Source organism: Temnothorax nylanderi, unplaced genomic scaffold, assembly GCF_030848795.1.
Source record: "Temnothorax nylanderi isolate EJ_2023f unplaced genomic scaffold, tnyl_v1.0 TNYL_tig0087_pilon, whole genome shotgun sequence".
NCBI lineage: Eukaryota > Metazoa > Arthropoda > Insecta > Hymenoptera > Formicidae > Temnothorax > Temnothorax nylanderi.
The window spans coordinates 248,953-276,032 of NW_027249149.1; the positions used below are offsets into that span (position 1 = coordinate 248,953).

The following is a 27,080-nucleotide window of genomic DNA, read 5'->3' on the forward strand; positions in this document are numbered from 1 at the left end:
GCGAACCGGACCGGAGTTCCGTTCCGTTCCGGCCATTTTTGCCTTCGTGTTCCGTACTCCACGCTCCACGCGATCCCGAGTGTCGTTACTTTGTCTTATGTCATGTCGTGTCCTCGCGCGAGCTGTCGTGCTATGTAGAAGCGTGCCGAGAGACGGCGAGACTCGGCGGGCACGGGAGTAAACGAGACAGGCGAACGCGGAAGTCGACGGGTTTTCCAAAGTGAATTTCTCCCCCATTGATTTCTCTTTTCCCATTTTTTTTTCCGCTCCAATATCGAGAGTACGCGCGCACGCCCGCGGCTCTACTCGCGGCTACTCGACGCGACGCGACGCGACGCGAAATCGCGAATAGCGACCCACGATCCGCGACGCGCCACGAGTAGGGAGGGGGAGGCAGGCGGCCATCTCTCCCAGCGATTCTGATATTTTTTATTCCACGGTATGTCAGAAGGCGAGGCGTTGTCGCAGAAGAAGCAGCAACAGCAGCCGTTTCATCCGCAGCAACAGCAGCAGCAGCAGCAGCAACCGCCGATCGGAGCGGGTCCGATGGCGAATATGGCGTGGCAGTACCCGCCGAACAATATGCACAATATGTTCCCACCGTACCCGGGGTGAGTCGCGGCGTCGGAGTAACGATATGTCAACGAGGAACAATGGAGTCGGCCATTTCGGTGGCGTGACGGCCTCTCGAAGTTGCTCGCGAAGTCTCGTAGTCGGATTTGCGCCCGCCCGACTCTCGCGGCTTCACTTTCGCGATCGCGATATACGATCTCGCTTTTATAATCTGGAGTTGGATTCGCCGAAGTTGCTCGCTCGCGCGACGAACGTAACGCGAGAGGCCTGATATGCGCGTCTGTCCGTATATGTATGTACGTACGGGATGATTCATGTCGAGATCGCGTCATACACAAAGTTCGAGCTTAGCTTGTCACTGATTCTCTCTCTTTTTAGACGAGACTTTAATCGAGTAAGATTTGTCCAGTGGGATACTCGTCCCTTCAGGAGTACGACGAATGTCGTATTAACGAGGCAGATTCCGAGAGGACGCGCGGTTTCGCAATCTAAGATGAATCGTCTTGTACATGCGCGAGCGACGTTTGTCGTGACCTAATTCTTCGTATGAACGCGCGTCGAGATTTCGCTTTAATCGGTTTTAATGTTGCTGACATATTGCTGTATCGCTGATACATTTCGATAATGATTATTTTTTTAGTCATGCTAGGTTTGTTCTTTTTCGAAAAACTTCCCGAAATGGTGCACCAAGTGCAATAAGTTAGAGTGAGACGAGTATATTTTGTTTCGCTCCAACTTACTGCACCAGTGTGCACTAGTTCAGCAGTGCAGCAATAGAAAATAGACCTTTTGTTTCACTTCAATTGTTTAACTTATTGCATTTGTGTATACCAGTTCAGTAAGTTCTTCGAAAAAGAACACAGACAGGCTATTTGGACTTGCAGTAATTTTCTGTATTTGATAATATTTATAACAAAATTATCTGCCAATACTACGGAATTGTTATAAAATGAAGTTCGCGAATGCTAACCTTTGCAATCTCTTCTTGCAGCCAAATGTACGGCCAAGGATACGGCCAAGGTGTGCCGCATCAAGGACAGATGTTTAACTATTATCACATGATGCCAGGATACGGTCAGACTTTTAATCCTCAACAGATGCAACAGCATCAACAGCATCAACAGCACCAACAGCAGCAGCAGCAGCAACAACAACAACAGCAGCAGCAGCAGCAGCAACAGCAACAGCAGCAGCAACAGCAGGGAAATAATCAGACAAAGCAGCAGTTACATCAACAACCTCCTATACCTGGTACTCCAATGCCTCTGGATGATGAATCTGATCTTCCACCATTGCCGCCAGGTCCACCACCAGCGGTTCAACCTAATCAACAACATAACAATCATGTACAGCAACAGTCGATGGCTTATTCAGGATTGATGTACAATTCATTCCCCTATAACTGGAATGGAATGCATAATGAAACTTCTCGTAAGTATCACTTATATTTTTTTTTTATAAACAGAGATGGGCGAAGAATTGCTGTTGCAACAAGAGCAAAATCGATGCACGTTGTTAAGTGATTTTATTATTAAAAGTTACATGTTGTTTCATATTATATGTAATACACTAATTTTTTACAATTAGTAATAAAAATAACGATATGGATTTTCATAAGAGAATACTTCGAAAAAATCTGGATATATAAAAACTAACAAAGAACGCATCCAAGGATATTCTTTCACTGTTCAGCGTTCCTTTTTTGTTTTGAAAGTTTGTTTACATTAGTAATATGATTTAACTCGTCAATATTTACTGTTGCCATAGGTGTACTTCGCCCGTCCCTATGTATAGTTTGAATGTGTAGCTCTAAAACAGTATTAATTCTTTACAGAATATAATGGTCAGAATACAATCCGTTTCAACTTACCTAACAAGAAAACGGGTCTTGGATACACGCCATCCGGCAATAGCGGCGCCGCGAAGAAAAAGCGTAAGCGGAACAAAAATTTAGCAGCTCAATTCAACAATAGCTTTCAGGGAAATGCTCCGACTACCGGGCCCTTCATGCCTAATGGACCTAACGCAAAGTCCGCGGAACTACCACCGCTACCTCCCGCGCAATCCGAAGTGGTGGCCCCTCCGCCGCCAAGCGAGGAGCCTCCTAATCCTGTCGTGCCGGTCACCACGGCTGTCAGCAACGCGGCTTCCAGTACCGGTACTGTCCCCACCATTGCCCACAGCCCAGTCGGAGACTGGCCCGACAGTTTGAAGAATTATGTGAACCGATGCTACGAGAAGTGTAAGACGGCGGTCGATAAGGATCAGGTTGAGATTATATTGAAGGGCAAAATCACCCGCGCCGCGAACGACGGCTCGCTCTGGGTGAAGGACTGGGATAAGGAACCTCTGCCCAGCATCCACAGCGAACGTATGACCATGACGATCAAGCCTTCGAAGCCGGCGTTAAAGCTGGCGAATCCTCTGGCGAGCCCACTGGTCAATGCACAGGGAGGCCTGCGCAAGCCCGGCCTCTCCAGCTCACTCGGGGCTCGGCTTGGCGCGCGTCTCTCTGTGACACACAGCAGGCGGTCGAGGACGAGGTCGAGGTCGAGGTCTAGATCGAGGTCAAGATCCAGATCCAAATCGAGGTCAAGATCCCGTTCGCGGTCGCGGTCGCGCTCACGCTCGAGGTCGAGGTCGACGCGTTCGCGTACGCGTAGCCCGCCGTCGCGCAGGTACAACAGGCGCAGCACGTCCTCGTCGTCGAACATTAGCGATCGGGAGCACGATTACAAGGCGCCCAAAGTGAAAAAATCCGCGCGCAACAACAAGGCGAATCACGGCAACAAGAAGTCCAAGAAGAATAAGCAGGCTAAATCGCATTTCTATTCCGAGTTTGGTTTAGCTACAGGCAACACGGACGAGCTGGGAACCAAGGAGAAGCTGCAGCAGCGCGCCGCCAGATTCAACGGCGGCATTTCCAGGACGGTCGTCAGCAGCGTCATTATCAGAGATGACCCGAACACGGATTTCGACTTTACCGGGCTCCACATCGTCGGCACGTGCAAGGATCTAGAGAAGCCTTACTTACGTCTCACGTCGGTACGTGGACATTCAAAATTTAAACATTTAAAATATCTCGTCTACAATTAAGAGAACATAAAGTATCTTACTATAAAATTTTAGATGAAATTATTTTATCGCAGTCGTGATGTAACTCGCGGTTATACACTCTCTGACAAAATTATATAATATCGTTGCAGGCTCCTGCCCCTTCTGCAGTTCGACCGGTAAGTGTACTTCAAAATTCTTTGGCTCATGTCAAGAAACGTTGGCTGGCTGATCAGGACTACAGATATGCTTGCGACCAATTAAAATCCATCCGGCAAGATCTTACCGTGCAAGGTATCAGGGACGCGTTTACAGTTCATGTATACGAAACCCACGCCCGTGTAGCTTTAGAACGCGGTGATCACGAGGAATTCAATCAGTGTCAGACACAGCTGAAAATGCTGTATCAGGATTTCGATGGTGAGAATCGATGCGAATTCATTGCGTATCGGATTCTCTATTACATCTTCACGAAAAATACTCAAGGTTGGTAACGGAGTTAATAACGCGGAGAATCAATATTTGTCTGAAATTACATTATTAGAATATTTTGCGATGTTTTTGATTACAGATTTAACGACAATTTTAGCGGCACTTTCGGCAGAAGATAAAAACGACGAGTGCATACAGCATGCATTGAAAATACGATCGGCTTGGTGGTTGGGTAACTTCCATGCTTTTTTCAAACTGTATAGGACTTCGCCGCGTATGTCCGCCTTCTTGATGGACTGGTTTGTCGCGAGAGAGCGAAAGAAGGCATTGAAATTCATGATAAAGTCGTACGTATTAAATCTTACTGTTACTATTATGTAGATATGTGTTTAAATTTAATCTTTAATGTTGAAATTGTGCTTTTCATTGGAGGGTTTTAACTAATAAGTTCAATTTTGCTTTCAAATTTTGTTCAATTTTGGATAATAATTGCCTATAAAATCACAACATATGCTACTCTTTTCTCATGAAAATAATATAATAGTAAGTGTACAATCCCTTAATTGCTTTTCTAGGCAGAAATTTCGTTCTCAGGTGATTCGGAGAACAGTTTGTTTTTATTAGTAAATGCAAGCATACGTTTTATACGTTTTTTTTTTCGGTATTATTGCATTTGTTTTCTAAAAAGGAATTCTTTTCTGAATTATGATTTATCATAATAATTAAAAAAGTATATCGAAATTCAATCGGTATACTTTTATCGAGTTGATTTCTCTAAATATCTAATCCAATTCCAGCGTCAAGTTTTTAACAAATGATACCTTCATGAAGAAACATGGATCACATGTACTATAATTGCAGATTTCTGTTACAGGACATCGTAGCCGAAAGTTAATTGCATATTTAATTGTTACTTTTTCTGTTTTATGTATATTCACTACCATATCACCGTATGCGGCCATTATCTAACGTTTGCATTTCTTCTGCTGTTTAGCTACCGGCAAAATTTGGCGGTTCATTTCGTCGTAGCGGAATTGGCCTTTGATTCTTTGGACAAGTTTTATGAATTTGTCAGCGAGTTCGGCTTGGTTTACGCTGATCTCGCTCGACAGCAAATCGACTGCAAGGCAAGCAGTGGTAGTCTAGGTGGTTGGTAGAAGGCAACGTTACTCTACTGTCCTACCTTTACCCCTTGTGGCGGCAGATATTTTTACATGCGAGAAAGAAGGGCCCCACACACACACACACACATACACGCATATATATACACATACATATTCACACGCGTACATGCATAAATCTCATGTGTGTCGTACTACGTGTATATGCATATGTTTCCGGCATATGTGCGCTTGTGTGACTCATATGCATATATAGATATTCAGATAGATATTCCATTCCGCTGGGGTTACGCATGTTTCCGTAAATTTCCCTCGCTCTCGGAAGCCCCCGTGTGTGCTGGCTCTACCTCTCGCAAAACGATCTTCAGATCATCATCCCACAGCGGTGGCGCACAGTTTTATCCACCGTCGGGTGCAAAATCGAAAGCTTGGGACTTCGACTGTGAATTTGTACATACACGCTCCCTCGTTCGGTTCCCCCGCGCGCAATTGTACATAATCGCAAGAGGACGTATATGCGGGGATCTCTCTCGCAGGAGACTTCTGGAAATTATACAAAAATCCGGACGGATGATCGTTTCCGTTCATTCGGCGCTACCTCACTAAACAAAAAAATTAGATGAGAAAAAAGCTCGTTATATCATCGAGGATCATATTCACAACGCAAACGGTACAATCTGCGGTCTTCATGCAATAGAAAAATGCTCATCTTTCGTTAGTTCTCAACTCGGGACGATTCGTCGACCAGACGACCGCTCTCTCCTTTTCAATCGTTCGTAGCGTGACGCGCATGCACGCTTCACTGCCACGGTGCTCGATCGATTTTCCAAGTGTTCCTTTAAGTATTACTACACGAAAAACAACACCCGTAGCTGCCCCTGCCGAGCCGCAACGCAAGCTTCTCTCGCTTCGAGGGGAGGAGTTCTTCGAAGAGAACGCGGATAAAGGATTTCGTTTCACGAATTCGGAGACATGAGTCGCGTTTGAGAGAACACTGGCGGTGACTATACGTTATGCCGCTTGTACTCGAGAGACTATCTTCTCGGTCAATGACGAACAGAGCGTTCCTGGTCGCGACAAAGTGTCATTTCCCGGACAAGCCCGAGAAAAGGCGGGGTAGATCAGGTGGAGGGAAGAAGAAAGAAGAAGTGGCAGGATCGTTTTTCTCCGGGACCATCGTTACTCGTGGATGAACCACATCCGAAGACGTCTGGGTTTGGGGACGAAGACAGAAGACCGAAGATATCAAGGGGGAAAGGACCATCTTCACTGCATACCTCGCGCGACGAGTGGGCGCATCACCATCGGTTCTTCTCATCGTGTGCCGAGTGATCCTTGTAATTAATTTTAATAAGTGTCTATGCGCCGCGCGCGACGCGACGATGCTCCTCTCGACGTTAGAGTCCCCCCTATTTCTCGTTGGATTCCCTAGGTGGTCGAGGTCCTCCCGTTTTCTCTCGCATTCGCGCACGTACGTTCGTTCACTCGCTCGCTCGCGCGCGCGCGCATGGAATGTGCATCAGCCGCATTACACGGATTCGGAGAGGGAAAATGATTTCATTGTACCATACTTGATCCGAATACGATGTTGTGCATAATAAATTATTTAATTTTCTGACGTTGTACCTCATTTTTTTTGTCTCGCTTGTCGTACTATAAACCTAGCGCACTTTTTTAGAGGAGACATAGATTGCGACTCGTTTTGCCTCGACTTCGCCTCGACGATGCTTCACTTAATAATAAATACCACCGGTCGACGGGCTTCTCGGCGTCCTCAATTGCAAATCGCGACCGACATTTACGCTGTCGTTGCTAATTATGTATATGTATATCTATATATACCGATTCGCGCAATCGGTAGATAAAATAATTTAAATGTTAAATAATTTAACAATCCATGAGACAACATAGAACATTTAAAGTATATAACAGTAAACGAGAAAACGTCACTTTCAACGCCGATCCTCTCACTGCTGGATAATATTTACGGCTCCTGGCTCGTCACTGTAGCTACATCGGTATCGGATTACATCAGAAGCGTAAACACGTACGCGTTTTATACAATATGTTTGCAATGAAAGAAGCCAGTTCTTTTTTTTTTTTACATATCGCTACTTCTACTCGACAGAATAGGCTTGTGAAATTCGTTGAAGACTTTGGTTTGCAAATTTAAAGCTACTTACTTTAATTGAGATCCATTTTCATTCAAAATTTAAAATATATATGTAGATTGAATTATTTATCATTACAAACTTTTCGGGATATTTTACCAATCTATTCCATCAAACAGGAGCGGCAATTTGTACGATTTTTTTCGCTTCTGATGTAATAGAAGCCCTGAAAATGGCTTTCGAATAATTTAACGTGGTTCGATCACGTTTTATGTAGTAACACGAGCTAAGCGTCTGCGTCTTCGACGTAGACCTCATGTCGGGATACGGTTCCAGAAACCACGCCGGGACACACGTTCAGCTTCGATCAAAAATCTCTACAATGCTCTCGAGATGTATGCAACGTGCCATTAACCGGATTAACCCGTTAGCGTCCTCAAGCGAAAAGGGACATGGTCTCGCAAATAAGAAACCTGTCCTCTATAACTCACCGCTAGTATCCGGCGCTTCGCGGTTTTTTTTTCAGATTCGATAAATTTCTGTTTTAAAAATAGATTCTCAGCCCCTCGAAAAAGGTCAGACGTTAACGGATTAATAATTTCTCGCGCACGTGAGAATCTCACACGAATAGGAACAGATCGCGCGGAAGAGATCAACGTCAACATGAATTCGCGTGCGCGTCGGCATCGAGTCGCGAGCTACACAGTGCGTAAATAGCCTTACGGTAAATATATTAACAGCGTCTCTCTAACGATTCCGTCTGTGTGTGATTTTGTGTGTGTGTGTGTGTGTGTGTATGCGTGTCACATCTGATTGATAGCTGACGTAATACATTAATTCACTTATATATAAATATTAATCAAATAAAAAAAAGATTTAACTATGGTACGGCGAAATAACGTAGCCCTCGGTGGAAATGAAGTCGGGGGATGATTCGGCAGGGTTGACTGCGATGACGGGTTTGGAGAGGAAAGAGGAGGGAGGATGCAGATAGTGTCCGTTTAAACGGAGAGGGACACGAAGCTGTTATACTGGGTGATGTTGCGTTTCAGAATGTCGGCGCACGGACCTAAGACCCGCTCGAACCGCGCCCGATCCAGTTTCACACACTTCAACGGACCCCTGGCCACCACGGTCGCCGCTCGGGGCCTGTCCAGCAGTAGCGCTATTTCCCCTGTATCAGAAAAAAAAGTTCCCATCGTTGTTGAACGAGCTCTTCCAATCCTCTTTCGCGCCAAATTAATTACGCAACATAAAATTAAGTTTCATTGAGAATTAATTGAGGAATTAAATTAATGATTAGATTGTTTTAACGTCATCATTAGCTATTAGTAGAAATTTATAAATTCTAACGTTTTTCTGAAATATTAGGTATTATCTTGCTAATAAGACATGCTAGCTTCTCTACTTTGTAATCAATGAAAATTATTACTCCGAGTTTGATATTACCGAAATAATCCGATGGTCCTAAACGGCCGACCTCCGCGGGTTCGTCCCCTTCCGAACGTTGCTGAAGGACCACCGCCGTACCCTCGACGATTATATAAAAATCTTCGCCCGGTTCGCCCTGTCGGACTATCGTTTCACCGTCGTCGAACGCCACCGGCTCCAGAGCGTCTGCCACTGTGAGTCTCTCCCATTTATCCAAGGATTCTGCGAAGTGCGTCGTAAATATCACAGTCCTTCCCATTTTATCTCCCTATCTATTCTAACAGTCTTATAAATCTTACAAGGGTCACTTCAACTTTGTGTATAGAGTAACAAGACTCCGTTATTCTCAGAATTTTGATAAAAGATATTACGATTGATTTATACGAGCGAAAAATAGAGCAGTAATGCTCCAGGGAATCAAGATTCCGAGCAAACTCACCCAATATTGAGACCCTGGATAAGAACTCCTCGTACATTTTCCTTTTCCTTATAGTGGACCCCATGAGAATTCTGCGGTAGGAGTCCCTGTCGATGCCCCAGAGCTTCACGTCGGTCTTCGCTCTGACCGTGGCGGCGCGCGGAGTTCCGTAGATTAACGCGAGTTCCCCGAAACTTCCACCCTCGCCGATCGTCGTCGCCAGCTCGCCATTAACGAATATTTCGACTTCTCCTTGATCGATCACGTAGAAGTTGTCACCCTCGTCACCTGGGGAAAATACATAGCGCTCGTTCAATCGGAGAATTGATAACAAACCAAAGCAGGATAGAAGCGCAAGACGGTGCGCGCTCGATCAGCGATCACGCACCTTGACGGATGATCGCCTCGCCGGGCAGGAAGGTCACGGGGAACATCGCGTCGAATATGTCGGAGCGCTCGTTCTCGTCCAGGTGCGCGAACAGCACGTTCTTGGCGATGGCCTTGCTCAGGGCAGCCATGGTTTTGTAGTCCTTAGGTACGACCTTCTTCACGTAGCTGGTGGCATCCTCCTCGGAGACCGGCTCCGCTGAGATTCCGCCCCGCCGCCGCGGCACCTGCGGGCCCTGCTGTCCCGCGGGCATGTCCTCCGTGTCCTCGGGACTCGTGGCGATCTGTTGCTTGGCATCGTGAGCCTGTTCCTGTACACGAACGAAGATAAAAGTGTTAGTCGAGATGATAGACGAGAGAGATCCTTAACTAAAATGTCAATGTAGATTACGGCTATTCTTCGAGTGATGAGATTAAAAATTGCATTATTACATACATCGTGCACTGTCACTCAATTCCACGACAATACGACGTAGAAATCATTCTTACAAAATACAACAATTACATTTGACATATTATCGGTCTGCCTATTCCCATTTTTTCTGGTGTAATTAATTGAATCGGTTTTTCAGTCCAGACGGATCAACGATGAAAAGGGAAACTCCTCGGTCATAATTAATACAGTCAATTAATACAGAAGGAAAAAACGACATAACATATTCTTACGAGAATCGGTTATCGATTGGCTTGATAAATAATATAGAAAGCTATCTTGGCAGTGCAGAATGCACAATAAATTAACACGTTCGCTACCTTTAAAAATTCTCCACGCTGAAATACAAAGTATTCTCCTTTTTTATCAATTTTTTGCGACTAATTATCGATGAAAGTGTGCGTTACATACTCCTTGTATCTAGAATTAAAAAATTATCGCTGTCGGTCCCCGTCACGAAAAATAGAGCGATGCGTTAAGGTCATCATGTGTTGATGCGCATTCGGGTTTCGGACGAGCACACAAAAATTGCTAAAAAAAAAGGGCGGAACGCAAATTAATAATTCATTAACCACGCGCAACCCTCGCGGCCGGGCTGTCCGCCTCGCCCGCGGCGTCTATCACGCATATAATTACCGTAAAATTATAAATTATGTAGGTCTTTAGATAAAACCTCGTATTACCGTCACTTATGTACACGATGCACACCGCCGGGGTGAGAGAGAGGTAAGCGAATAATGCCATAGGTCAGTTGGCGTTTTCACGCACGAACGCGCCGTCTCTCTTCGTGGCGAGCACCTCCTCGTCGGCGTGGCGCATCGCGCTAACGAGTATATTCAAATCAGCGCAATTCGCAATTCTCCCCCCTTTAATTGCCATGATAATATGCCGGCGCACGCTAACGTTACTCGCATACGAGGAGCCATCGCGATCGCGTCTATTTCGGGGTCTTACGAGCCGAGGAACGGGTTCCGAGCGCGACATTTATGCATCACATATAGGTGGCATATAATTAAATTTAAAAAAGGAAATATCTCTTCGTCAAATCGCAATTTTGCGCAATTAAAGTTCTCTGGCAAAAGTTAAGATACAATGAAACACATCTGTTAGCCAATTATTCGTGAGAAACGCGGAAGTGACGCTGGCGCTCTGAGAAAGAAAATGCAGGAAGATTTTAGAGATTCAGAGTGAGATCCTACTTCGACTTCTTGCAATTAATTTGTTCTGCAAGAGGATCTTCGTTAAAACGCTAATTCAGACGTTGGCGCAAGTTTCCAATTTCAAGATAAATTATTCAATGACATCACCGGGTTCATGAATGGCAATTATCGAAGAGGGCTCGATCGCGATTCACCAACGATCGTCCGATGTAGCGCGGCTCCGCTAATGAGTCCATAAAACTTGATCCGATAAATTCACTTCGCTCGTCTCCGCAAAGACGCGTCTAGGCGTCCGACATGCGCCTCTGTTGTGCATTAAAAATAGAAGAGCAGAACTCTCCATTTATCGGAATTATCCAACAGATACGCCAGATGAAATCGTATCTTACAGAAGCGCCGCCGTTCGTTTTTATCTGTTTACGTTTAAGCTCGTTTTATGGACGATCCAAATCGGCGATCTAAACGGGATCTTACAATTTAATGCGGCCGAATTGTCAATATATAAAATTATGAATTAAGCGGAAACATTATATGTTACTTATACGTTACTTATAAATTTAGATTGACTGCGCGTGATTTGTAATTAAATTGTCTATTCTGTCTTCTTACCTTCGAGACCATCGCGTGGCTCATTATTACCGCAGACCGCATCTGCACGCAGTAATATAATAAATACGCATTATGTCACTGCTATCACAAACAACATACGTAACTGAGGCTTCGAATCGCGGCACGCAGTTATTAAATCTGTCAGTTTACTACGCATACCTGGCGCGCGCGCGCGCGCGCGCGCTCGCTTTCGGCCCGCAAAAATAGAACGCGTTCTAATTCCGTGGATACAATTCCGATTCCGCAATTCCGTTTTGTGCGTTACACCTCGGGTCGTAAAATTTGTGGCGTGAAATTTTTGTCCCGTTTGACGAATTATCGATCGTCTAAAAATGAGCTTCGGAACGTAGGCGAAATTATGCAGTTCGATAATCGGAGTGAGAGACGCATGCGAGCGTGAATAACTAGGTAAACTATGTGTACAACTATGTATAACTATGTGCGCAACTTATATATAACGCACCGGTATTAGATTCCACTCAAAGTCATCGGAATCAACGAACAGACGTACGCTCTCTTATACAATCTCCAGTCAATGATGACATATACGTATACGTGTATAGTCATCGGCACTCCGCGGCTCCGTAAGCGCTACACGCATACATTCCCACGCGCACAGCACACGTCCACGCATCCTTGAGCACACTCCCGACACATGAGAATCTTACTCTCGTCGTCTCGGCGCAAGTGTTTTTCAAGCTTACATCTTTTTCGCGGAGTGCGCGAGTGGAAATACTTCAAGGATGCCTAGAAAATATATCCTAAAAGAAAAAACGTACTCGGAATACCGAGAAAATAAATTAACAAATATATGTGAGAAAACAAATTCTTGAAAATTCAGTTTAAAATATGAAAAATGTAATTTGTATAGTTTGCCTTAGTCACTCCGAGATAACTGGACCGTAAGAATCGTCGGATACGCAACTGATTAACGAGCATTTCTCACATTGATCTTCTTTCCTCTTAAAAGCGCCCTGTTTTTTTTTTCTCTCCTTCTATTTGAAGACGACGTAAAAAGACTGTAAATGTCATACTCTTAGAAAATTACTTTTCGTTGAAGAACCCTTTTCATGCGAACGCGAGCGGCATAGTAAAAGACTACATTGCCATTTACGAGAATCTGCCGCACCGTATGCGAGAAGATGTAAAACGATATTAAAGAATACCTGTCGTAATATTTTTTCAAATAAAAAAAGAGTCTTCTTTGACATATTCACTGTTTACACCTATAACTTTTAATGTCACGTCTTTCTTTAACAATAATTGCACGGTCAATCATATAATTTTTTCATAGAGATATAAATTCAATAATTCACTTTCATTTGCTGAGTAATCACTCGATACTTTTTGTGAAATAATAACACATTGTCAGAAATCTACATAAAAAGATAGATGAAAAACTAAATACAGTTCACCGATAATTATATATGATTGATTGACTTCTTAGAAGTTGGAAATCTTCCGATTTACGTGAGGAATCTTCCTTTTCCGCGTCACTAAATTATGAATTCGTACATAAAGATCGTTAACTTCTTCCGAGACGAAGAGCAAAAGGAAACGCGGAATATTGAAACGCAAAACTCCATCGACGATCAACATTGATCCATCGCTCGAGATCAATCATCACGCGCGCGTAAGTTGGACGATTATGGCCGGCGTTCTTCCTCTCTCTCTTTCTTTCTCGTACCTTATTCATCATTCCTCTCGATCCTCCTCCTGTTTCTTCGCTCTCCTTCTCTCCGTCTGCCCCCGTGTTCTTCTGCTTTCCGCGGATGCGGTTTAACACTTATGAAACGGCCGCTTTTCGCGGCAGCGCGTGCCGTAGGTCGGCGATCTCGCGAGTTGTCGCGAACGCACGGGAAAGGAGATCGTCTCCGACCGCCCGTCGCCACCGCCGTCGTCGTCACACACGCGATCTCTCCTCGTCGTAGTCGCCGTCGTCCGCCTCCTCCTCCTTCTCCTTCTTCTCTCGCCCGCTTCGCGATTTTATAAGGCCTCGGACGGAATCCAATTAGAGGTCGGAGGCGATCTAGCACGCGCGCGCGTCCCTACGTCCGTCGGCGCGACAGCGTCGGTACGCGTACTGCCGTTGCTGCTGTTGCTGCTGCTGCTGCTGGTGCACGTTTGCACGCTCGCTTGCCGCCGGACTCGGCGCCCGCCCGACGATTCCTGGACGGGATGGATGTGCCGCCGAGATGCTGTCTCGTGGTGGTCGGTAAGTAAGGTCTTCCGCTCGCGTTAACGCGCCGAACGTAAGCGGCTGAGGTGGATCGATCCGCGGCGGCGGTGGTGGCAGAGGCGGCGATGGTTGCCGATGGTGGCGGAGGCGGCGAAGGCGGCGGCGATGATGACGGCATTTTTCAAGACCTCGGGTCTCGTAAAACTGCGGGAGAGCCGTAATACGCAGACTTGTGTGGGAAACATGTTTCAGTGACACCGTTACTTCCCACCACTTCGCCATCCCACTACGTACAAGTTTTTATCAGCGCCAGAGCTGGAGCTGAAGTTAAAGAGCCAGAGATTAGAGACATTAGTTCTGTAACCGAGTTTGAAATAAAGAGCGCGTTGATTTTGTGTATAACAATTATTTTTCTCATCTCTCCTTTCCACATCTTCCCCCTTCTTATTTTTATATATTCTTATTATATATTCTTATTATACGTTATGCTAAATTAAAGTCGTTCTCACGCCTCTTACTTCCTGGGCTTCACTTTCGTCGATACGTCAATTTGCATCTCTTGTCCCCGAGATTTTCGCGCGATATTTCGCAAGCCCCCGGCGGTATATCGTCAAACGGAGACACTTCTGAATATTTTATCGTCATAAATTCAGGCGCCGCGACGCCACCGCCGTTCCTGGCGATGACGTCGGAGGAAGATCGGCGCCGTGACGTACAGGAAGAGGACAATCCCGTCGGCGCGGCGGCTGGATTCCCTCGGTGGCGGCATTCCACATTTTTGTGGACTGCTTTTAACTGCGCTCCTTCTCTCCCTCTCTCTCTCTCTCTCTCTCTTTACTTCTCTCCACCTTGGCTGTAAGGTTGCGCCTCGTTATATTTCGAGCGTGCTCTATGTTTAGATCAGCTGCCCCTATATCGCGCTCTCTTTCTCTCTCCTTTTGCGCGCATCGCAAATACACACACACACACACACACACACACATACGCACACATAAACACATATATATGTACGCGTACACAATTGCAAGCCCTCTCATCCCCCCCTCGGTGTCGTTCTCCTTCTTTTTCTTTCCGCTTTCTCTTATTACGCCCTTCCTGTGCGGCCGGAGTACTATAGAGGGTGCTTTACGACCACGCAAACCTGAGCAAAAAATTCGTGCGGTTATTTAAGGTAAAAATTCTTACAGAAGGGTGCACCGTTACCTCAATTAAATGATAAATTTTCTACGATATCTAAGGCCCAGTTCCACAAACGTCGGTTAACACTTGTGAAACTGGGCCTAAGAGGTCTACCTCTGCCGCACCGGCTCTCGAGAACTCGCATTAGTGGTTGTGAAAAAATAACTTTTGCAAAGCGACGGCAAATTCCGATTCTCCATCCAATCCTCCATTTAATTGCTCCCGCTGGACTCCTCGCGGTTTAATCGCGAAGACACTTTACGGCTTTGGTTGTTTGCGCGCTTTATTCCAGTCTCTTTGTGTCTCGCGTCGTAACTTCCGCTCCCGTGCTCCTATGTGTTTGCGTATTTCTCAGCCCTCTATTTTCCCCCGATGAGTTTTCCCGCTTCCTCGCGATTCTCTCCCGCAGGCGTCGTATCTCTTACCGATCCCGAGGGATTTCTATTCCCGGGGGGATTTCTATTCCCCGAGGAATAGATTTCGCGCTCCTTTCTTCTCCAACATATGCATGTGCAGTCTTCTCTCTCTCTCTCTTTCTCTCGTACGTATACTCTAGCACTTTTTGCCGTGTGTACGCCGGCATAAGCACGGAAGGCAAACATGCACGCGAGGCGATGATCCGCCGTCCCGCGCCGCGCGTCTTCGCCTTCCGCTCGACGGCACCGTCAGCGTCAGCGCGTGTGTCGCTGCACCGTCACGTTGACTGACGCGCGCGACACGGAGACGTTCGATCGAAGACACCCTCGCGTGTTCCTAGATCACGTCGGCACTGTGGGAACGGAAACGATCATTCCCAGGCGGCTGTTCGAGGGAGACGGAGCAACCCCGTTAGGCAAAATGTTAACAGTACGCTAGCGGTTTGTTGGCAGAATATTGCGGCAGATTGGTAACAACTGCCTCCGCGTCCAACTTGTATTTTGCCTACCGATTTTTGACAGTGCACGATGGAACCCGCAGCAGATTGCCGGCAGCAATAGAACCTGTCGTTTTGCGACCATTTAAAGAGGATATATCATTCAAATGGTTACGAAATGACAGATTCCGCTCGGTTTTTGCAATCAATTTGCCATCATTCATCATATAACAAATTTGATTGTATTTCTGCTGACATTCTGCCGACAAAATACATTTTTGACAAATCTGGCTGGCTTTTTTGGTTTACTGAAAAAGAGAGATCTACGATACTTATCATTTTTTAAAAGCAAATTAATGAATCGTTTTCCTCGTTGTAAGAGATATACACTCGTTTCCCTCGATTTGAGCGGAGTATTTGTTCTACGCGGTTGAGAATTGCGTAAATGGTGTCCGTCAGTACAAAAAAAATTTAAAAAAATACGTAAGAGAAAATATGTTGTAAAAATATTTATTTCACATTTATTTCGCTCTATTTGCACGAAGTGAAGAAAAGTAAATTTGTTATCACTTGTGTAGATAAGCTTGTACACAAGTCAATCAAAAAAGATAAAAATACACCCAACTCTCTTTTTACACGGCTTTTTTCAAGCAACGCGATTTCTTTTTCCGCGGAACGTATCTAATGTGTAAAAAGACAGTTGGATGTAATGTAATATAAATACAATCCAGTAAAAACTTTTGACTCACTGATCGATATATAATAATTTCAATAAATGCATGCCAAAGAAAGATATATTTTCTGACTGCGTATAAGAAGTATTGTGTAAAGAGGGAGAGAGATTATTTACCGCGTAAATCGAGGAATGAGTGTAATCGAATATGTCAACAAGGAACTTGTAGCAAAACGAAGGAGAGAGAAAGAGAGAACGAACGCCCGCGAAAAATATATTTAATATCGACGAGATCACCGCGGAAGGGAATTAAACGTCACCTTGACGAAACTCCGTTCACTCGTATCGATTCTCCTCGCAGCGGCGAAATACCTCGTCGCTGTATTTCGCTTCCCGCTTCGGTATAGCGGCCTTCCGCCTACGCGCGGCTTGGTAAACATTACTATATCGCTGAGCGAGGAAACGCGAAATGTCGCGGCCATGCTCGGTCAATCCGACGGGCCAAAAAAAAAAAAAAATCCTTTGATTCCTCGTGCACTCGTTCCCCGTGGCCGCTGCTCCTCGACGGGGACGATTCCGCGTGAGCTGTTCGCGCGGCATCTTCTTATATTTTAGACGGCCGTCGATCTTGCGCTCGCTCCGCGAGCCTTCGATTTCCGCTTCCGAGCGACACGCGTCGCGTTCCCCGCCGCGTGGGTGGCCGCTTAACGTAATTACTCCCGTCGCTAGCGTTAAATGGGAAAGGTAACGGCGGCGAAAGGTCTCGGGGGGGGGGGGGGGCCCTGCGGGAAGGAACCGCGTCAAGGATCACGCCGGAGCGAGGGTACGGCTCGCTGATAAATCAGCTACGCCGATCGACGTAATCTCGTTTACGAGAAGACGTCCGCCCTTTGCAAATCCACTTATCTAATCACAAGGACGAACCTGGAAGAATAATACCTCGGGAAGGATAATCGCGTTAATTAAACGGAAATCTTTCTTCGGGACGATACTCACTTTGCTCCTTCGCGATGAAGATGTTACGTATTTCGTACGTATTCCGTCTTTCTCGTGCGAATTTTGTATCATTATTAATTTAAGGCCATTTTCTTGCCTCCGAAGCTCCGTTTAGAAAAATATCTTGGAGGAGCAGAGAGCGGAGAGTCCATTGCGATACAACCTAAATTTATCATCCACGTCGGCACGCCGGGCACCTGCCGTGACGACCGTACGAGTTGAAGGCGACTGCTGCAGATGACAGCATCTGTCGCGCGCGTATTCCACGACGATGCTGTTGTTGATCATCAAACATTTCGACGGATCATCAATCTCGTGTAATGACAAGCCAAATATTCCTCACGAAACGTTTCTTCGCGCGTTGCAAAACGCTGTTAAAGAGCCCCGGACGTTCTCGACGAGTCGTGATAATTATCTACGACGTCGAGATAACGCGACGCGTCTCCCCGACGGAGGAAAACGCTCTGATTACAATGTTTACCTAGTAAAGCGGTAAAGCTCCGATAACGACGCTTCCTCCGAGCGTAAATCAATCTCCTATAATCGCAATTAATTCCTGCGTTCGCTGCGCATTCATCGGGCAATGAGCGAGAAACCAGAGAAACCTTGATACACAAACGCAGCTTCTCGCACGCTGCAGGGAACTGAGCGAGGACTGCTTTCGTGAGTAACGTCCTTCGCACGATGAAACCGCAATATCGGTAAAGCTCACGAGAATCTGAGAAAAATGTAAAAAAATGTAGTTCGAGAAAATGGGAAGGCACTTCGAGAACCAGGACGTCCCTGATCACGTGTGTCACGTCTCGTCGTCGCACCGACACGAGTGAGGTTATGTCGCGGAAAACCTCGGCCCCTCGTCGAAGATAACCTCGCGACGTCGGTTTTCCCGAGGAAAGTCGTGAACGTGAAAATTCGCGGCGTATATTCGTCTCTCTCTCTCTCTCTCTCTCTTTCTTTCTCTCTCTTCCTCTCCCGTGGTCAGGTTAATCGCGGCCGCGCACGGTCGCGAGGTTTTACGTACCCTTTCCAGCTTCTGGAAGTACTCCCGCAGGAAGGAGATCGGGTTCTCGGGCCGGCCCACGCACAGTTGCACTATACAGTCTTTCAGGACCTGTTGGATATTGTGTCTCTGCACGTATTCCTCGCACTCGCGTAAGCTCTGCTCCTCCTCGAGATTCGCCGCCATATTGATGATGCACGGCGCGCCGCTTTATCGGCGATACGTCGCGTCGTCCACCCCTCGCCAGCCTGCTCCGCGCGCGAGGCGCGCGTTGCGCGATCTCTCGCGGCTCTCGTGACTCGTGATTCCCGCGGCGATCCGCGACCCGCCGAGGATATTCCTGAAAATCCTGACTGTTCCTGACGCTGAAGATACCGGATGAATGTTGCGTTCCATCGAACACCGAAAATCGAGCTTTCGTTGTTCGAAGGAAGAGGAAGCGAGGGGAAATTCAGACGCGATTCTGTCGATCGTGAATTCGCGCGTAGTCTTTTGTCGTCGAAAATCGAATTATTGGCACGCGAATCGATAATTTGATCGGTTGAAGTTGGCCGATTTTACGGATTCTCGCGATTCACGGAAATTCATGAGAAAAAGATACAATTTATGTGAATATAATATAGATAAGAAGATATTTAAATTTCTATGGATATATTGTACAAAGTTGAGTAATTAAAAAGTTCATTATCTTACTGTCTTCGTTAGATCTGATCTTTTCTTCAAACTTGTAAAAAGCAAAAACAGATTTGATCAACCGTCAGCAGATATGAACTGCGTCCACATTCAGCTCACCTAGGGGCGGCACTAAAGGGATCTTTTTAAATCCCGTTTTACATAAATAAATAAATAAAAAGATCTCGGCGAGAAACTACCGATTTTATTAGTCGCGTTCAGTCGCGTTTCAGTCCGAAAGCCGCGCGGTTCCACCGTCGTGAATGCAGGCAGCCGCGCATGCGCGTCGCGCGAGTCGATTCGCGGAGCTCGATGGATCGCGGAGAGCGCCGTTGGCCGCGTCGACCAATCGACGGCCGTCTCGACGGTCTCGATCGGTCGGTCTCTCGCGCGCGAGCAACGACCATCTCGCGGTATATCGCGCGTATCGCGATGGACGGCGGAGTGCTGCGTGCGGCGTACTGCTGCCTGCGAACGGGCGAATCTCCGCGCTGAGAGGGAGAGAGAGGTGGCCGTGCCGTGTGTGCGTGGTGTGTGTGGTGTACGCGGAAGCGCCTCCTCGCCGCCCTCGGCCTCGGCGACGGACTTTTTGACGGCGAACGAGCGGAGCGAAGTCGGCCGCGATCGCTCCGCGCGACTCTATCTCGGTCGATCGGACGGACGGATCAACGAATTCCTGAGGGGGGGTCCGAGTCGCGAGTGCGGGACAATCTAACGGGGGGGTACTCGCGGAATCGAGGATCCCGTGTGCCCTCGCGTGCGCGCGCGCGCGCGCGCACCTCTTCTCGGCGATGCGTCGAGTCCTCGCGGACACCTCGCGTCTTCTGTGCGTGCGATCTCGCTCGCGCGCCGGGACCTGAAGTTGGCTGTCAACGAACGCGGGCGGCCGGATATACCCTCGGGAGCTCTCGAGCGAGCGAGAGTGAGAGAGAGAGAGAGAGAGAGAGAGAGAGGGACTCAAGGGCCGAGCCAATCTCGAGAGAGGAACAGCGGCGGGAGGAAAGAGGTACGTCGCCTCCTCGGAGCTCGGAGTGCGACGGGATTGAGGATCTCGCGTGTCCGTTCACATGTGTCCCTCGGATTCCCACCTTAATCCCCATTATTCGCGCGCGCGACCTCCGACGCGTAGGACACGCGTATAGACGCGAGATCGTCCCGCGCGCTCGCGCGCGCGTGTATGTGCGTATTGTACGTACGTTGTGTGTGTGCGCGCGAATGCTGCGTGAATCAGCCGTGCGACGACGATGACGGCCGATCGACGGCGTTTCGACCGTGCCGCTTCCTCTCGCTCGCGTCGTCGCCCGGTTGTTCCTCGATCGATACGCGGCCTCGCGGTGTCGAGGCTCTTTCGAGAAAGAGCGCGCGAGGGGGAGGGAGGAGAGGCTCGCCGTTCCCGACGAAAATAGCGGACGAGTCCTCTCTCGTTCTCTCTCTCTCCGTCTCTCCCTTTCTCTCGCGCGACGGTGTCCTTTGGCCGCGTTTCGCGTTTCGCCCGGCATTGCTTCACGTTGTCAAGTCGCGGAACGGATGCGCGAAGGGGGGTTGGGTGGGGACGGTGCGGAGGGGGAGACGGGAGGCCACGTTCGATCGAGGACGTTTCGCGTCGCCGGTAACATCGTCGGCGGGGATCGCCGAAACGGACGGACTCCCGTTCCCGTCGTCCGCGACGGGATCGCGATCTCGGGCAAGCGCGTTCGCAGCATCGGTCACCGGGACTTTAGGAAACTCGATCGCGTATCCTAGGTATTTTTGATTCGCCTGTGTACGTCGGTAGCTCGGATTTCCTCTCAATTTTGAGGTTATCTAGTTTGCACCGAGTTTCAAGGATGTACACTTGTATTGTACTTGATCTCGATGAAAAGTAGAAACACAGGTGCCCCTCGAATAACACGATGAATTTGATTGACGCTTGAATTGCACGGTAAAAAATTTGTGACAACTCTTGAATAACGTGTACTGATGTACTTGAGTACTTGAGTTGCACGTAGTTGGAATAACTCAATGAGAGAAATGTAAATACAAAATATTTAATAAAATTGTTATTTTTTTAATGCCTTCAACTTTATATGGATCTGGAGTATTGAATTGCACGGTTTTTAATAACGCGGAACGAATTAATTGTGTTATTCGAGATATGTTATTTCCCACGGGATTTGGAGGAATTTAGGTTTATTGATAGCAATTGAGCTCTTGATAGATGAGTTGATTTGCAAAATTCAACGCTATTTTGAATATCCATTTAAAATATTAATACTATTTATGAGTTACATAAATTGAGTAATTAAATAGAGAAGGAAAATTAATTAATAGGGTCAGCACTAATTATCGTGATTAATCTTTAATAATAAGCTTCGTGGGAAGTATACCGATGATAACACACTTCGATATAAGCGTATTCGATACTATTTACCTTTGCTTTTACCATAATTAAGCTTCTCGATTACACAGAAAACATAAAAAAAAATGTCCAATTCGACTACGATGTTGGTTGGATTTAATCAGACACAGCAAAAATTATAATTTTTACTCAGGCATAGCAAAAATTATAATTTTTGATGCTAATTTATTAGTGAGTCATCATTGTTAAAATTCATGCTACTTATGTTACGTCATCGTCCTTATATTCTCAAATAAATATCAATTCCATTTACTCTAAAATTAATTCAGTTATAATTATGTTTAGCTTCAGCTCGAAACTTTCCTGGAAGTCGCATTGCTATTTCGTCATCAACAAAAATGTCCAAACTCATCCTTTGTCTCTTAATTTGCACCCAGTTGCTTTTTAACACCTTCGCTGCCATGTGCATCGCCGGTGATGCATGCAGAATTTTTATTTGTGTGCCATGTGCATCGCTCATGGTCTCAACATGTCATTCCTTACAACTAAATGCGTTATTCTGTACAACAGCTGAGAAAACGTATTAGGGACGAGATCAAGTTCAATACCTAAAAATCCAAGTTAAATCCAGTAATCAAGTTTCAGTTTCTTGGATTCGACTAAGAAATAATATTTCATACATTGTATTTGCAAAGTAGCCGATTACTAGTTAGTTTCGAATTTTAGAATGAGTGCTTTATTCAGAGGTGCTTATAAGTAGCTTCTAAATAATCGAATCTTTTACAAGTATTCGAGTACATTGTGTTATTGTAATTATAAGTATCATGTAAAATTGTAAGATAATAAAGAGATATATGTATATACATTTCTAAAGTACTCATAAAAGGTTCGAATATATTTCATCCAGATTCGAGTTCATTTTGAAGTAACTCTTGTTTTTTAAGGTATTCCTAGAGAGTTCGAAACCACAGATTCTCGAACCTACTTGTAAGATACCGAATTCCATCACTAGTTATAATTCTTTTATGATGGGAGCGAGAGACCCCAAAAAGATGGGGAAGGAGAGGGGAAGAGCTTATTGGCTAACAGTCCCAACAGGACCGATGCTGAGAACCAAGGGCTTGCCGGAAATCCGTAAAGCCGGTATCCTCTCGTTTCGTGTGGGCGAATATTGCGATTAGAAGAACACCGGCGTGTGCATGTTGCGTGGGAAAACAAAATTCTCTGCGAAACACAAGTTCCTCGCATTCCTCACTCACTCACTCACTCACTCTCATTCCCGTGGCTCGTTTATCGTTCGTTGCAGAATTTGTCGATCCCGCGTCGTCTCGTCGACGGAAGAGTTCACGCCACGCGGCTGTGCGTAGTGCGTCACGTGCCTGTGTGTGCGAAATCGAGGAATAAGCCGAGGGAAGATCGAGACGTGGACGCTTGATGCCGGATTAAGGATCAACGAGATCAGCGAAGTTACGCCAGTGTGTGAGAAAAGATCGCGGGGACTTTCGTCGCAAGAGAGAAAAAAAAAGAAAAACTGCTGGAAGGAGATACCTGGACAGCGGGTTCGGTCGCCCTCGCAGAGTCGCATCGGCTATGACGAGGAGGACGGCGGGGAGTCGCGCTGATCGAGGTTCGTTGATTGAAGCCACGGATGCCGACGTGACCGTCCTCATCCCGTTGAATGTGGAACACGATCTCGCGGCTCTTCGCTAAGGGCAGCAGCAAGACCGCGGGGGTGCAGGAAGAAGCCGCGTCGCCGCTGCCGACGACGACGACGACGACGGCAAAGGAGGACGAGCAGCAACAGCAACCGAAGCGCGCGTGCAACGGCGTCGCCGACGACGACGCGCCCGCCGACGGTACGAGCGCCGTCCATGTGTTCTACGACGCGGCGATGGATCGCGGCGCGAGTGCAGACGATCGACGCAGGCCTGCTGCCGCAACCGGTGCCGCGGCGGCGGCGTCGGCCGACCAGCAGTCCAGCGGAGGCGATTCCGAACACTTCTCCGACGCCTACGAGTCCCGCCAGGTAGGTGTCCCTGCCTCTTTTCCCCTCCGGGGATCGCCGAAATTAGAATGGACCCGAAGAACGTAGGGTTGTAATTATAATAGAAGCCTGAAAAGACTCGTGTTGTGCCTTGTGAGCCTTGAGAGGGATTCTCTGAAAAGAATTACCTGCGCGACTAATTCTGGATGAAACATGAGGCGTATAAAACACAGATGATAGGAATATAATACAATAATATAATACTATAGTACTATAATAATAATAATAATTGTATTTAGGAATATAATATGATAAGACACTTTAATAATAATAATAATTATAATTATAACAATATTTATTGTTAGGAATATAATATAATGAAAAATGACAATACTATAATACTATGATACAGTATCATAAAATGGAACATAAACGGAGCATACGTCGGATATCGAGACTGCGCGAGAAGGGACGTCTTCAAGTGCAGCAAATGGATTTTCTGATGAATTTATATAGGGCTCGCGATAAAGATTATTTTCATCGCGGGATGCGGGACACCCGCGTCCCTCGTAGCCGTGTGTCCGAAGACGTTCGTCACGTGTGTATTTGCAGGAGGGACCGTGCCCGGCAGTAAAGCTATTCTCGAGCTGTGACGAGTATGGCGTTCGTTTCCTGCGCGCAATGTTATTTACTGCGCGATAAAACTCGCCGACGTTTCACCTGCGCACGCGGACGCGGCGTCTTCGACGAATCATGTGCGACCCAACACTCCAATTATCTCTTTAATTGCCCCGTTAATTCCGAGCGAGATCGTGCGTCTCGAGAGCCACTCTTGACTCTCGTGTAAATTCGCCGACGGAGATTTTTATGTGAATAGCTTCGGTTTTCAGGGAATCTCGTATCGATCGCTCGGTAATACGGCTTCGTTTATTGACCTGAAAGAGCTTTATTTCTAAGTCTGTTTAATTGTAAGTCTGCATGGTGCAATTGAACTTTATTTATAAGAGAGTCTGGGTCTTTTTTTATTTTTCGAACATATTCATATCTTTGCACATTATACAAAAGATTTCTTCATTCTCTTATCATTTTTAAAAACGCAGTACTATTATGCGGATAAATTATATTCTACATATTATCTGTTATTTAGTTTTATTTTATGTTTAAAATTCTTCGATCAACATCACGCGGGATATCAAATTCGCGCTTTCTTTGCACGCTGTTGCGCTAGTCGCTTAGCTAATTCCTCACTGTCACAAGATTTAACGTTCTTTTTGTTCCGTTAATTCTGGCAGACGGCCCGCGCAATCCGCACCGATGAACAATCGATATCTGGCCATGCCCGAGCGGCCTCGTTATCGACGATCACGTTTGGCACACGTTCAACGAGTATCATTTAAGTCATTTTAGTCTGTCTAGCTTCCAGACAAAAATGTGTTGCCGACAGCATTGTAAAAAAGCCACTGTGGAAGTAAAGTACCTAAGCTATACATTTACAAATATACCGGATATAGATTTATCAAGCGGATTCTATAAATATTATACAAAGTATAATTTCCATAAATGTTGTATAAAATATTGCACACTAGAATAGCAATCTAGCTACTCTGAGGGATCGGCATGAAGAGAAATTTACTGGAGTAACGCATACCGCGTAAACTGGTTTCCTTCTCTCGTTTCTGGAAAGCAAGGTCGTTCCTGTTGCGTGCGAACGATCTTATTTATCGCAATTCCTTATTTATTTTTGTATTTCTGTAAGCTGTGTCGACGTCACGATCCGAGGGAAGCTTCGCGATCTCGCTCGCGATCGTTCTGAAAGTAAACGCATCGGCAGCGGCGCGTTTTTACTCCGCGTTGCCGGGTGATAGGAGAAGAGCCGATCTTATCGCCGCGTGCTTGCTCTCGAGTGCGATCCCGTCTCGATCGTTTCCGTCGATTAATGTACTGGAAACTAATACGCCTAATTTAAGGCGTGTCGCTGAGGACTCCTCCTCCTCCTCCTCCTTTTCCAGCGCAAGAGCGGACGAGCTCCCGCATTCCTCACCGTAATAGGCGGTGCAATTATCAAACGTGCATCAAGACACGCGCTGCAACACGCGCGTGTGCGCGCGGAGCCGTGCAATTAGCCGCTGTGGTTTCTCGCGCATTACACGTTCCGATTTCTACGTCCACTGAAAACATTCACGAAAAATACGGACTATCTTCAGGTTTTGCATATCACGTCCAATTACCGTTGTAAAAATTATCTCCACATTTCTGCGAGCTGATGCGAATTCAATTATTTGGTTGAAAGTGAAACGAACGTTTTAACGATAACATAGCAATCTATTTCGTCTCTTTCTCCCTTTGTTCATTTAATAGTGAAATTATATAAATATTGTCTTTCAGAAAGAGACAATTACTGAAAAAAAATACCTATTTAATGTAATGAGAAAAAATCTATGGAAAATAATCTGCGCTAATCCCGTTTAAAAATGATTTTGAATTATACCGATTTTATTGGCACAACTTGGGACCAACCTTAATTTAAAATATTTAAAAAATTTTATTACATTACAATTAAAAATTTCAAATTAGTTGGGGTTTAATAAACCTCACCTTAGTAATCATATTACATATATTTTCACCTTGGTAGCGTCGGATTAAAACGATTATTGATGCCGATGCACGTGTAAGTAAAGCACCCGGTGCGCTACTGATCTTGAAATATCGATCAGTCGATCGATCCAGATCGCGTTCAGTCACGACAATTTAGCCCGAGACACCTGCATTCACATTACGGACGACGGAGAAAGACGAGGCCTCGCTACGTGCCTTGACGGCTCCTTTTAGAGTAATTACAACGACCATGACACATACTCGGAAACGATTAATATCGCGAACAAAGCGTGTGCGTAGTAGAGCCTCTATACTTTTGCATTTCGCGCGTAAAACTCGGACGTTTAGCTATGGCTATGTGTATACATTGCTGTTATTTACAGCTGTCTAATTTTGCATTAGAAATATCTATCAGTTGCGAAGCCATTTGGCATTTCTATTCTCAATTCAATTTTTAATAACCGTTATAAGCAAAAAAGCGATGTCGCTGATGCACCGTGTATTTTACCTAATAATAGCACGTTATTCCGTGCTCGAACGGGCGCCTTTAAAAAGCATTATAATCGGTGAAAGTGACGCGCTCGCACCTGGGCAACTCGACATAATCGAAGCCGTTTTCGAAATCGCGCAGATAGGGAAATACCGATGTGGGAGTCGAAAGCGGGAGTTCCCATGCGATCAAGCAGCACCGTATTCATGATGTCGTATTAAATTATTAAAGACACTTGAATGCTCGTTAATTTATCGTTCGCGGAACGTTTTCTCCTTTTTATTATTTTAAACACTCCTACGAGAGTCCCAGGCAACATTGTGCCCGATGCCATGGATAAACCGGCTCGCAAAAGACGGAGGCGTCGCCGGGAGCATGAGATAGGTTGTCGC

At 46.1% G+C, this 27,080-nt stretch overlaps 3 protein-coding genes across 16 annotated transcripts in view; 2 read left to right on the plus strand and 1 right to left on the minus strand.

The window, feature by feature from the left end:
* On the plus strand, positions 1 to 6,795 carry LOC139774768 (leukocyte receptor cluster member 8). The gene is made up of 6 exons (XM_071710219.1): positions 1 to 611; positions 1,565 to 2,004; positions 2,408 to 3,618; positions 3,780 to 4,113; positions 4,199 to 4,406; positions 5,054 to 6,795. Exons 1-6 carry the CDS (start codon positions 442 to 444, stop codon positions 5,214 to 5,216), a joined length of 2,526 nt encoding a protein of 841 aa, XP_071566320.1. The 5' UTR covers positions 1 to 441; the 3' UTR covers positions 5,217 to 6,795.
* On the minus strand, positions 6,769 to 18,813 carry Pka-r1 (protein kinase, cAMP-dependent, regulatory subunit type 1). Of its 5 annotated transcripts, XM_071710230.1 has the most exons (6): positions 14,427 to 14,613; positions 13,417 to 14,229; positions 9,529 to 9,838; positions 9,162 to 9,428; positions 8,741 to 8,944; positions 6,769 to 8,465 (listed from the first exon to the last, which is right to left on the minus strand). In XM_071710230.1, exons 2-6 carry the CDS (start codon positions 13,426 to 13,428, stop codon positions 8,293 to 8,295), a joined length of 966 nt encoding a protein of 321 aa, XP_071566331.1. In that variant the 5' UTR covers positions 13,429 to 14,229; positions 14,427 to 14,613; the 3' UTR covers positions 6,769 to 8,292. The 5 variants fall into 5 exon arrangements, with proteins under 5 accessions (XP_071566331.1, XP_071566328.1, XP_071566329.1 ...); XM_071710227.1 differs by lacking the exons at positions 13,417 to 14,229; positions 14,427 to 14,613 and adding an exon at positions 18,631 to 18,813; XM_071710228.1 differs by lacking the exons at positions 13,417 to 14,229; positions 14,427 to 14,613 and adding an exon at positions 17,610 to 17,743.
* An 890-nt stretch (positions 18,814 to 19,703) lies between these two features.
* Patronin (calmodulin-regulated spectrin-associated protein patronin) overlaps positions 19,704 to 27,080 on the plus strand; it is a 58,827-nt gene continuing 51,450 nt past the window's right edge. For 9 of the 10 annotated variants that reach the window (XM_071710207.1, XM_071710209.1, XM_071710212.1 and 6 more), the window contains exons 1-2: positions 19,809 to 20,287; positions 22,926 to 23,645. In XM_071710207.1, the coding sequence (XP_071566308.1) occupies positions 23,298 to 23,645 (348 nt within the window). In that variant the 5' untranslated portion in view covers positions 19,809 to 20,287; positions 22,926 to 23,297. The other variant, XM_071710208.1, reaches the window with a different exon arrangement.

Bases quoted from the DNA above. Each gene is read 5' to 3' on its own strand.
- LOC139774768 (XM_071710219.1), top strand. From the start codon at position 442: ATGTCAGAAGGCGAGGCGTTGTCGCAGAAGAAGCAGCAACAGCAGCCG. The intron at 612-1,564 runs GTGAGTCGCGGC...CTCTTCTTGCAG, and splicing joins ATGTTCCCACCGTACCCGGG to CCAAATGTACGGCCAAGGAT. The intron at 2,005-2,407 runs GTAAGTATCACT...AATTCTTTACAG, and splicing joins AATGCATAATGAAACTTCTC to AATATAATGGTCAGAATACA.
- Pka-r1 (XM_071710227.1), bottom strand. From the start codon at position 18,795: ATGGCGGCGAATCTCGAGGAGGAGCAGAGCTTACGCGAGTGCGAGGAA. The intron at 9,839-18,630 runs GTACGTAAAACC...GTTCGTGTACAG, and splicing joins ACTTCCAGAAGCTGGAAAGG to GAACAGGCTCACGATGCCAA. The intron at 8,466-8,740 runs GTAATATCAAAC...TTTCTGATACAG, and splicing joins AGGACCATCGGATTATTTCG to GGGAAATAGCGCTACTGCTG.